The 9,842-nt window shown below is 48.7% G+C and overlaps 1 protein-coding gene across 1 annotated transcript; it reads right to left on the reverse strand.

The window, feature by feature from the left end:
* Positions 1 to 1,378: 1,378 nt before the first annotated feature.
* BGZ61DRAFT_372986 (ABC-2 type transporter-domain-containing protein) lies at positions 1,379 to 5,929 on the reverse strand (the record flags this gene model as incomplete). Its single annotated transcript, XM_046242221.1, has 4 exons — positions 1,379 to 2,173; positions 2,233 to 4,886; positions 4,946 to 5,341; positions 5,395 to 5,929. The coding sequence occupies 4 exons, from the start codon at positions 5,927 to 5,929 to the stop codon at positions 1,379 to 1,381; spliced, it is 4,380 nt and encodes a 1,459-aa protein (XP_046094603.1).
* Between the last annotated feature and the right edge of the window lie 3,913 nt (positions 5,930 to 9,842).

Below are 9,842 nucleotides of genomic sequence, written 5' to 3' on the forward strand. Positions count from 1 at the left end.
GAGGTTAAATAGGGAATATAGTAATAGCAAGAAGGCTTAAATAAATCTCTCAAAAAATAAAGGCAATTAATTAATAGACTTCCTAGCAGCCTCGAGCCCTTCTGGCCTCTTTGACTTCTAGGAAGAATCTCTGATAAAAGAAAAGACAATGTTTTTTTTCCCTTGTGACGGCACTGACCTCCCCTTTTAACCTCATCCGGGCCACCCTAGAGACATCCCCGCTGGCGACCAGCTAGCCTAAGCGTCCCTAATTGCCTGTTACAATATATTGGCTTTCGAGAAATATAATACTATTATATTAAAGTAGCAAGTCTGGGAGTTTTAACGAAGAAACGAACACGGAGCCGTTATACGGGGGTATGGACCTCTTGTACCCGCACAGCCGATTTTGGTATGATCGGTACCTCATCCCCGACGAATACTAATGCACACCAGACTGTATGTGCGTATATCATTCCACCGACGCCGTTCCGTAGTCACCAAATAGTACTGGAAGCACGTGATAAATGACGCGTCATAAACCTCGGGTTTATGACCGTCATTTACCTAGGGGTTTTGGTAATTTACCATCTGGTAATTTACCTCGATGCATCCCTATGCGACATCATCACGCTCGGCAAGGTGCGGTCATGTTTTCGGGAACTGGCGCGGAGTGGCGGGACAAAGATATTCGAGAGCTAGCAGGAGTTTCAGCTTTGTTCGACCCGAGAAACACACGCTCCCCTGTACGTCTTCCAGTCCGCCTTCTGGTGACCTTTGCCACAGTATGCCACAGCCAGGGTTGGACATCTTATGAATCTATCGAATCGAACGCCAAGCCGTGGCATTCGAATCGAATGCGACTATCGTAGATTCGAATCGAATGGAACGCATCTCTTGCATATTCGTATCGAATCGAATGTGCCTCCTGTAGATTCGTGTCGAATCGAATGCGTAATTTTTCTTGTCACGTAGATTCGAATCGAATCGAATATGACTCCAGTAGATTCGGATCGAACCGAATCTGTCCTCGATAGATTCGACACTAATTGAATGCTAAGATTCGATCGAATTCGATTCGAGTTCGATCCGGTATATGACTAATCTCGGTGAAGGTAGAAAATATCAAGGGGACATCGCCATTTCGGTAGAGGTGAGGCCTTATGGGGTTGGTCCTTCTGGGCGCAATAAACTTCAATCGGTAGAGGTGTCGCAGAACACGTCAATTTTCTATTAGAAAGTAGGTCCTCAGCAGATTACATATCACCTGTCTCCTTCAGTGGTGCAAGCGCATCAACCCATTGGTCATCACTAAGCCCAAGCAACGGTAGTGAAGGCTTACCTAGCTAACACGCAACCTTACTGAGATGGTAGCGCGAAAACAACCACATCGCAATGACTAACTGCCGGCATTTCGTCCATTCTTTTGTCGAATCATTTCGGCGACTTTTTTAATACCTCTGCCCCAGACTCTCAATCTGAACAAGTAATAAAACGCAAACACAGCGGCAATATTAAAGACTATGTAAGCAAAACCGAGCCCCCAGTCCCTCCATCTTTCGTCATAGTACATACCCGAGCGAGCCAAGACCTGATCGACATATCGTAGAGGACAATAAGAGCAGTTGGCGGTAGCGCCCGGGTTGAGTAGCGTTCCCGGAGCACCTTGCTCAAGATATGGCTGCATATATGTCCCACAAGTTTCACTGGTCGGGGGCTGGAAGACTGCAAGCTCGGCCTGTGAACAAACGATGGGGTCCCCTGAAAGCCCTGAGACAGCGACACCGCCAACAAGATACGTCATCGGCGAGACGCGGTACATGAATATCCAGAAACCTGGCAGAGCTGTCGGGGTCTGGAACACACCGGCGAATAAGATCATCATCGAGAACAGGATCGTCGTCACCCGGCCGGCTGTCGTTGCGTCGGGCAAGGGCGCAACCACCATGTGTGCGAAAGTGCCGGCAAGGATGTAGAAGTAGACAAAGAACAGCAAAACCAGTCCTTGGTCTTCAGACGACCGAATGCCGAAAACCGTGTAGTTGAAGATTGCAAAGGCCATGACGCCCAGGACGACGTGGTATGGTATCTCAGCGAGGATGTTGGCGAGGATCAAAACTGCCCAAGAGTACATGTTCGAGTGTCGTTCACGGACTTCGTAAAGTGTTCGCTGAACGACGAATTTTGGCATGATCTATAGTGCCTTGTGAGCCACCCGTTACCCTCCTTAGCGTAGTTCCGCTGATCTCTTACCTGTTGAACCAGACTGCTAAACATTGCGCAAACCATAAGGATAGAGAAGATGGCATTCTGGACGCCCAGGATGGATTGACCGGGCTGGAAGAAGGAGAAGCCAATAAATAATGAACCTGCAACTCCCAACATGAATTTGCTTGCGATGTACGTTGATGAGCGCCAATATTGCTGGAAGACACGAACACAGACGCTCGGTATCTGTGACAGCAGAGGCACTGAGTAGGCGCCGCGCTGTCTGGCTTGAACCACGTCGCTTCCGTTTTCTTGTATTCGCGCGGAGGAAGACTTTGTCATACGTTCCAGCTCAGTTGACACTTCCTTGGCCTCTGCGGATCCATCCCAGAGGCAAGACCAGTCGAGCTTCGCGGTGTCTGTGTTGCCTATAACATTCAGCAGATACTCCGGAGGGTTCTCGGCATCCGCGCATCTCCTCGGTCCACGGTTGCCGAAGTATCGAAGCACAGTCTCCGAGTTCTCCCCAATGTCCCCAAAGTAAGCGACCTTCCCGCCCCGTGCCATCAGCAGCAGTCGATCGAACCGCTGGAACAGCATCGCGCTCGGCTGGTGGATGGTGCACAGGATGCCCAAACCCCCGGCCGCCAACTTCCGGAGCAGAGCCAGGATGGCCTCGGATGACTGGCTATCGAGTCCGGAAGTAGGTTCGTCGAGAAACAGGAGCAGGGACGGCTTGCCAGCAAGCTCGACGCCAATACTGAGTCGCTTGCGCTGCTCGACGTTGAGCCCTTTGCCTGGCAACCCAACGACGGCATCGGCAAAATCGTCCATGTTAAGAAGATGTATGATTTCCTCCACAAAGGCAAGCTTCTCGCTCTTTGGTACATTGAGGGGCTGCCTTAACATTGCCGAGAACCGTAGGGCCTCACGTACAGTAGACGTTTCGAGGTGCACATCCTGCTGCTGGACATAGCCAACGTCCCTCTTGAACGACGCCGGGAGGGGCTTCCCGTCCACGTAATACTCGCCTTGTACGACACCAGAAGGTGTTCTCTGGGCTAGTGCGTTCAAGAGCGTCGTTTTCCCCGCCCCTGACACGCCCATCAAGGCAGTTAGAGAGCCCGGTTTCACCCAGCCGCATGCATTATCCAGTAGCCGCCTCGAATGGCCCTTAATCATGACGTCGAGGTTCACCTTCCTCCATGAGAACACTTCCCGATCTACTTGCGTTGATGTCGCTTCGTTCACGTCCACCTCAAGCGGTGCGTTGTTGACCACCAGCGGCCGCTCAGCGTCGACTCTGCCCTTGAGCTTCAAGTCGGTTTGTGCCATGGTACTGGGGAGGCGGCCACGCAGGAAGATAAGGACATCCGGGCCAGTGGAGGAATTCACATTAAGTTCCGAGGCCAGCAGATATGTGAACAGGAAGAAGAACAAGAACCCGAAAATGATGCCCAGGTTGCGCCATAAGTGGGAGTAGCTATAGTTGTAGCTCGTCTCGAACCAGGCGTCCCCGTTCACGTAAGTCTCCCCGGCCACAGATCCAGGGACCGGGCAAATAAACGTGTCGCCTGTTAAGTTCGGGTAAGGAGGCACCAAATTGGAGCAGGGATAGTCGGTCCCATGTGCTTGGTTAACAAGCAATGCCTCGAAGGCATAAGAGAGTGGGTTGATATACGAGATCCATTTGAACCAGGGATGCATATAAGGGCCGGGGAGGACAAAGCCGGTGTATGTAACCAGTGCAAGAACGAGGAAGCCAGAAATTGCCATGGCCTGGGGGAGGGTCACAGTTGCAGCGGCGATGGTGCGGAATACCATAGACATCGCCAGGGTCGTCACGAAGACGAAAAGGAAGAAAATAAAGAACTGAGAAGCCGTCAACGCAAGCTCAGATAGGAAGTAGAGGATAATGTTGAAGAATGTCGCAACTACGAATTTGACGGGAATATCAACAAGGACGCTAGCAAGCGCATCTGCTGACGGCCGGTAGAAGGCATAGGACGCTTGCTTGCTGACAACTGAGCGACCCTTGTATAGGTTGTGGGTGTCTGTTATGGACATCAGGACGTTGAGGAGTACCGAGAAGAAGAGAACGGATCCGTAGGAAAAGAAGGCGTCAGAGGTTTCTGGAGTGCCGTAGAAGATTGATCCCACCACGAGCGCAATGATGATCTCTCCAATCAGCGTTGTGAAGGTCGAGGCTTTGTCGTTCCAAAGCTGCTGGGTCGCTCTTCTGGCGCAAAGCGCGGTCTGCATTGGAAACGAGATTGTCTGTGCAGCTCTGTCTAACATCCCCTTCGCCTTGAGCTTATCGCGGATCGACTCGAATTCTCTCTGGGTCGCCTCCCCTTTTAAGTAGAAATCCTTTTGGTACTGCTCAATCTCTTCCAGAATAGAAGCATACTCTGGCGATCCGTGCCAATACTTTTCGAATTCTTCAGGCGTTCTAGGCACGAGGTTTTCGTGCCCCTCCTTCGCTATTCTCTGCGCTGGGTTGGTGATTGCAGTCAGGAAGTCTCCCGATGTTTGCCTCGCATGACGTTGCCAGCCCATTCGTTCAAAGTACTCCGAGGCTGACGCAGCACGGCCGAAGAAGATTCCCCGCCCGTCATACAGCACTAGGATCTTGTCAAACAGATCTGCTATGGCTTGGGAAGATTGGTATATCGCCGCCGCGTTGGCGGATTGGGTTACTGCGTGGATGTTAGTATCCAGTTTCCTTCTGGCTAAATGAAGAAGCAATATATCTCACAGTCAGAAAGTGTGCGCAACCGACAAACAAAATGTAGGGCGGATTCGGCATCAAGGCCGCGGGTAGAATTATCCCATGCGGATATAGCAGCTTCAGAGAGAGCGGTCTCGGCAATTGAGACTCTCTTCCTTTCGCCGCCTGAGACGCCTCGCACATAATCATTTCCCACAATTGTGTTGCGGGTGTGCGACAGGCCAAATACTGTGAGCATGACTTCCACGACATGCTTGATCCGGTCTTTTCGGGTTATGTGTGGGAGACGAGCTCGTGGTGTGCGCATGGCTGCGGCGAACTCCAGTGTTTGTCCAACTGTCAGGTATGGGAGGTGTTCGTCCACTTCTTGATTGTAGATGAGTTCGCCTTTAAAGTGTTTAGCCATGATTCTGTGAGGGATGCCTAAGTTTCCCCTGTTAGCGGTCCTGTACCCCCAGTTTTCGCTTTTGCCGCACCTGTGTAATGTAGAACCGCCCCTGAGTCAAGTTCCAAACTACGCATTTCACCCGTGATTGTCCTTAGGAAAGTTGTACAGCCACTCCCGGGACGTCCCAGCACGAGAAGGAGCTCTCCCTTTTGCACGACCCCATCAAGGCTCTGTAGAATAATTTTGGTGTGTTTCGGCCGAAGCCAAGCCTGGAAGTTAAATGGTGAGGTTAGCAGCGTCCAGACAGTGTCTTGCTGCTCGACGGCGGGGCCGCTGCCGTGAACGGTCAACCTCCTGAAGGCAAACCCGGAACGCGGCGGCGTTGGAAGACCCAGTTCGTTCCTCAAGTTAACAAGTTTGTGAGACCATCTCTCAAAATCGAAAGATGGACTAGATGGATCTACGGTTTGGTCAAAGATGCCCAGTTTCGACAAGATGGCGCCCTGGGAGTTCTCGGGGCCCTGTTTTCGCTGTGTGCTGTCGCTCACTGTAGGTTGGAGGCTCTTTATAGGATCTCGGGAAGTCGATGTACAACGGGAGCCCGCCTGGTCAGGCTCACTCATGTTCTCATCTTCGCAATGGGTTGCGGCAGAGGACGATTTTTTTTGAGACCGATCCATGTTGGCTTAGTTTGTATACTGTGCTACCATGGGTGGAAGAATATCGCCAGTGCAGGTGTGTAGCAGGCGCTTGAGCACCCTGAACAAAATCTGTGCAGAGTTTCTGGTAATTTTGGGGACTAGGGAAATGAGGTGAATCAATTGGAAGCATTGGCGTGTCAAAAACTAGCTGGTGGATCTGCGTTGCGAGTAATGAGAATGTCATGCGTTTAATGTAAACCATGCATGCATGTCTTGGACACAACCCCGAGACTAAGGGGGGGTGGGTTCTAGGTAATCACCTGGCCATCATATCTGTACCCCCCGTCCGGAATTTGTCCTTTACAAGGAACATGGAGAGCTGTGAGTCCAAGTGGTAGCTTTCGCTCGAGCATAACCCCGAGTAGGCCACATGACGGGAGCAACGCCGTTTTTAAGAACGTGGCTTGGTATATTCTTGATCACCGTGACTCATAATGATGTGTTCCCTCATCGCGGTCAGTCCAAACACGGCTCCATAGAACCTGTGTAAAGGCTAGAGATGTTAAAGGTAAGATACGACTTCATTGCATGTGACAATTGCATGTGACCATTGCCGTCGTATAAACTCCCTAGTGTTGGTGGATTGACGGAATGTGTTAGATACACGGTACGTATCTAAAACACACGACGGGGTGAATTAAATAAAACTGGTGATTTTATTGACTGAAGTCTTGATGATGCCTTGTCTTGCTTTCCTTAGTCTTGGTGCCGGGGGGGGGGGGGGGTTTCGGTCCATTTCTCACGCTTTCACCGCTGCAAGCCATAAATGTCATATCGTTATCGTTATAACCGAGGGCAAACTCCCTTTTATCCGTACAGAGGCGTCAATCTGACAGAATGCCGGACACCTTGCTATGATATTTGTCTAGCCCCATCCCCCTTAGTCCCCTGAGTAGCCTCCGTTGTATTCCTCAGTGTCGCCATTGTTTGCCTGGCGCGACTGGCTCGACGGATTGATACGCAAATGCGAATTGGCAAGCTGATACGACAACCTCGCCAGGTATCAAAAGTTATTCACATATCATTGTGGACGTGAGGGCTCTGAGGACATCCCGGCACGGCGTACTGCCTCCATATTGAAGCCTCTTATTTACAGCCGTCTGCTCCCTCGAGGGTGAGTTGCTGCTGGCACGGAGTCAAGAATATCGATGCCTCTTTTCCAAGCAACTTTCATTTTCGATACCCGTAGCGCGAACCTTGCAGCAGCCACATCGTAAGGATGATGCATTATCCGCACAGCTGACAGCCCTTACAAGAAACTCCGTTAGCGCGAGCCTCAATGCTGCATGCCACGCACTACTTGGTGGTGCGGCTGCGTTGTGGCTGGACCCTTTTGGTTTCGGCGGTGCCGTCCTCTCTCGCTAGGTACGAAACAACTTTCCAGACTCAGCTGTCCACTTTCTTAACCACAAAATCCAATTTCGGACTGCTATCTAGCTCCTCACCTGACGAAGCTTGAATCTCGGTTTCGCAAATAAACAACTCAAATTGCATTCCCCGACCTGTCGAAGCCCAATGTTCCGTAGATGAAAACCGTCTCGCCTTCTTCACTACCCTCGCCAAAAAGGCATCCTCAAGCAACCCAGCGTTGAACGAAACACTGTGATAACTTATCTCTTAAGTGACTAGGCATTTCCAAGGGTAAAAACAATTCACACGCCGCTAACACGTCAAGAGATGGTGGGCTAGATGACCACCTTTCAGTACCTCAGTATAAACTAGGTATGATTCCGACCGATAGAGTCACGACAAGAAATGACGAATAAACCCGAAAGGGGACGATAGCCCAAGTGGAGACATCAGCTTTCGCTGTCTCGTGAGGGACAAAGAACACGGACAGGTTACCGTAAGTAACGGCAAGCCGGTTTAAGTCTGCGAGCGGGATGGTGGTGAACTCGCCCCAGTTATCGATAGGGGGATAACGGGGGGCAGGGAGGGTTGGATGTCAGGGGATGGGGACGGTCTTAGTCATGGGCTAACGATGCAATGTTTGAGTGAGGAGATGGGGTGAGATCTGTGAGGGTGAGAAAGACGTGAGGAATAGATGAAGCGAAATGATTTCAGCGAAAAGAAAAGCATATGAAAGATGGACGATGCCGGCCGTGAGTGGTATTGAACGGAAACAATCGGAACGCGACCTCTCCAAGCCAATGAAGTTGTCATCTGAAGTACCCAAAGAAGTGTAAATGGCCTCCTTGAAAGTCAAAGTCGGCCAGGAGCAAAATTGCAGAGAAGCAAGATGTGTCAGGAGGGTAATGAGATGGACAAAAAGTTCAGAGAATCAATGGGCCGACTTGTTGAATATATGACCAGTCAGATGGATCCCTTTTGTTTTATATGACTATAAACCGCAGAGAGATCTTCCTACGCCATGACAATATGCATCCTGACAGATCCTGCAGCAACTGCCAAAAGCTCATTTCATTCGCTTTTGGACCCAATCCCGGTCCGACTAGTTAATTCGTCCGCAAAATTAACCGCAACAGAGCGAGACGCCATGCATGCTTTCAAGGTCATTATCTCGCCGTCCGGCTGACTTCCGTTGCAGACTTGAATCACATTCGGTCCTCACTCAAGTGGGAGCTATAACAGCACAAGCCGTACAGGACGTGATGGAGGCGCCGCGGCCGGATAGCAGCCACCCACAATAAAGCAGTTTCCTTTGTAGCTCAGCATTCTGCGTTTTAAGTTCTAAACTTATCAATCATGACGAGTCATGAGATCATGAGAGCCACCACCATGGGATTGATCCAGTCCCCTGCTAATCATAAATTGAGAGGGCACTGGCAAAGCTCAATACTCGATGCGATTACTCGCATAGCCGAGGCTTGGCACACGCAATAGAAGGAACAACCAACTTGAAATCGACGACCACAAACGGGTCCGATACCAGGTCATCAGATTCGCCCATCCTAGGCGTAATTGCTGCGGTCGTAGTGACCGTAGTTGCCCTACTAGCCATTGTCCCGTCAGTGTTTTTCCCCAGTACTTTGTGCCTCTATACCAGGGTTGCAAACCACTCTACCAAATCCACGAGCGGGAGTAGTGATGTGGATGGACCTTAATCTACGAAGCTTGTCAGTGTAGTGGATCTATTTGAAGCGACTGTGGACGTGGAATAGATATAGTGGATTAGTGGATGAGTCTATTACGTTAGTATTTTGGAGTTGTGAAAGGGTGAAGATATTCCCAACTACTTCCTTTTTAGTAGCACTCTGCTATATTCTTAAGCTTGCTATTGCCTACTGTTAAAGCTTATTATCTGTTATATAGGCTATCTTAAGATTATCTTACTTTCTGCTACTAAGATAAAAAAAGAATCTAAATCTTAAATAATATCCGCTTTAAGTTATAAATATAAGATCTAATAGGTTTTAATAATCTATATTTTAAGCTAACTCTATAGAAGTATTACTATTTATCCTGCTATTAAAAAGAGGTATTTATACTTAGTTGATATAGAATAGATTATAAGAAAGTTAAGAGCTATTTATAATAGATATAGATACTTAAATCTTTTTTTATATTAATAAGTAAGAGTATTATAAATCTGGGTATTATTACTCTTATAATTTAAAATCTAGTATTAATATTTATTTTTAAAAAGCTTAAGGCTATTATTATCTTACATTATTAGCATTATATAGTATTTTTCTTTAAGATAATTCTTAAAATAGATTACTATATATCTTCTGCTATTTAGAAGTTAGGTTTTTACTATTTATAGCTATTTAAGGTGTTAGAGGTTATGTAGCAGTAGAAGAATAGGATAAATTATAGATAAGGAATATTCTTATAAAGAATATATAGATAAGGGATAAGATAAGAGATAAGG

Source organism: Ilyonectria robusta (assembly GCF_021365365.1).
Source record: "Ilyonectria robusta strain PMI_751 chromosome Unknown BGZ61scaffold_55, whole genome shotgun sequence".
In the NCBI taxonomy this organism is placed as follows: Eukaryota; Fungi; Ascomycota; class Sordariomycetes; order Hypocreales; family Nectriaceae; genus Ilyonectria; species Ilyonectria robusta.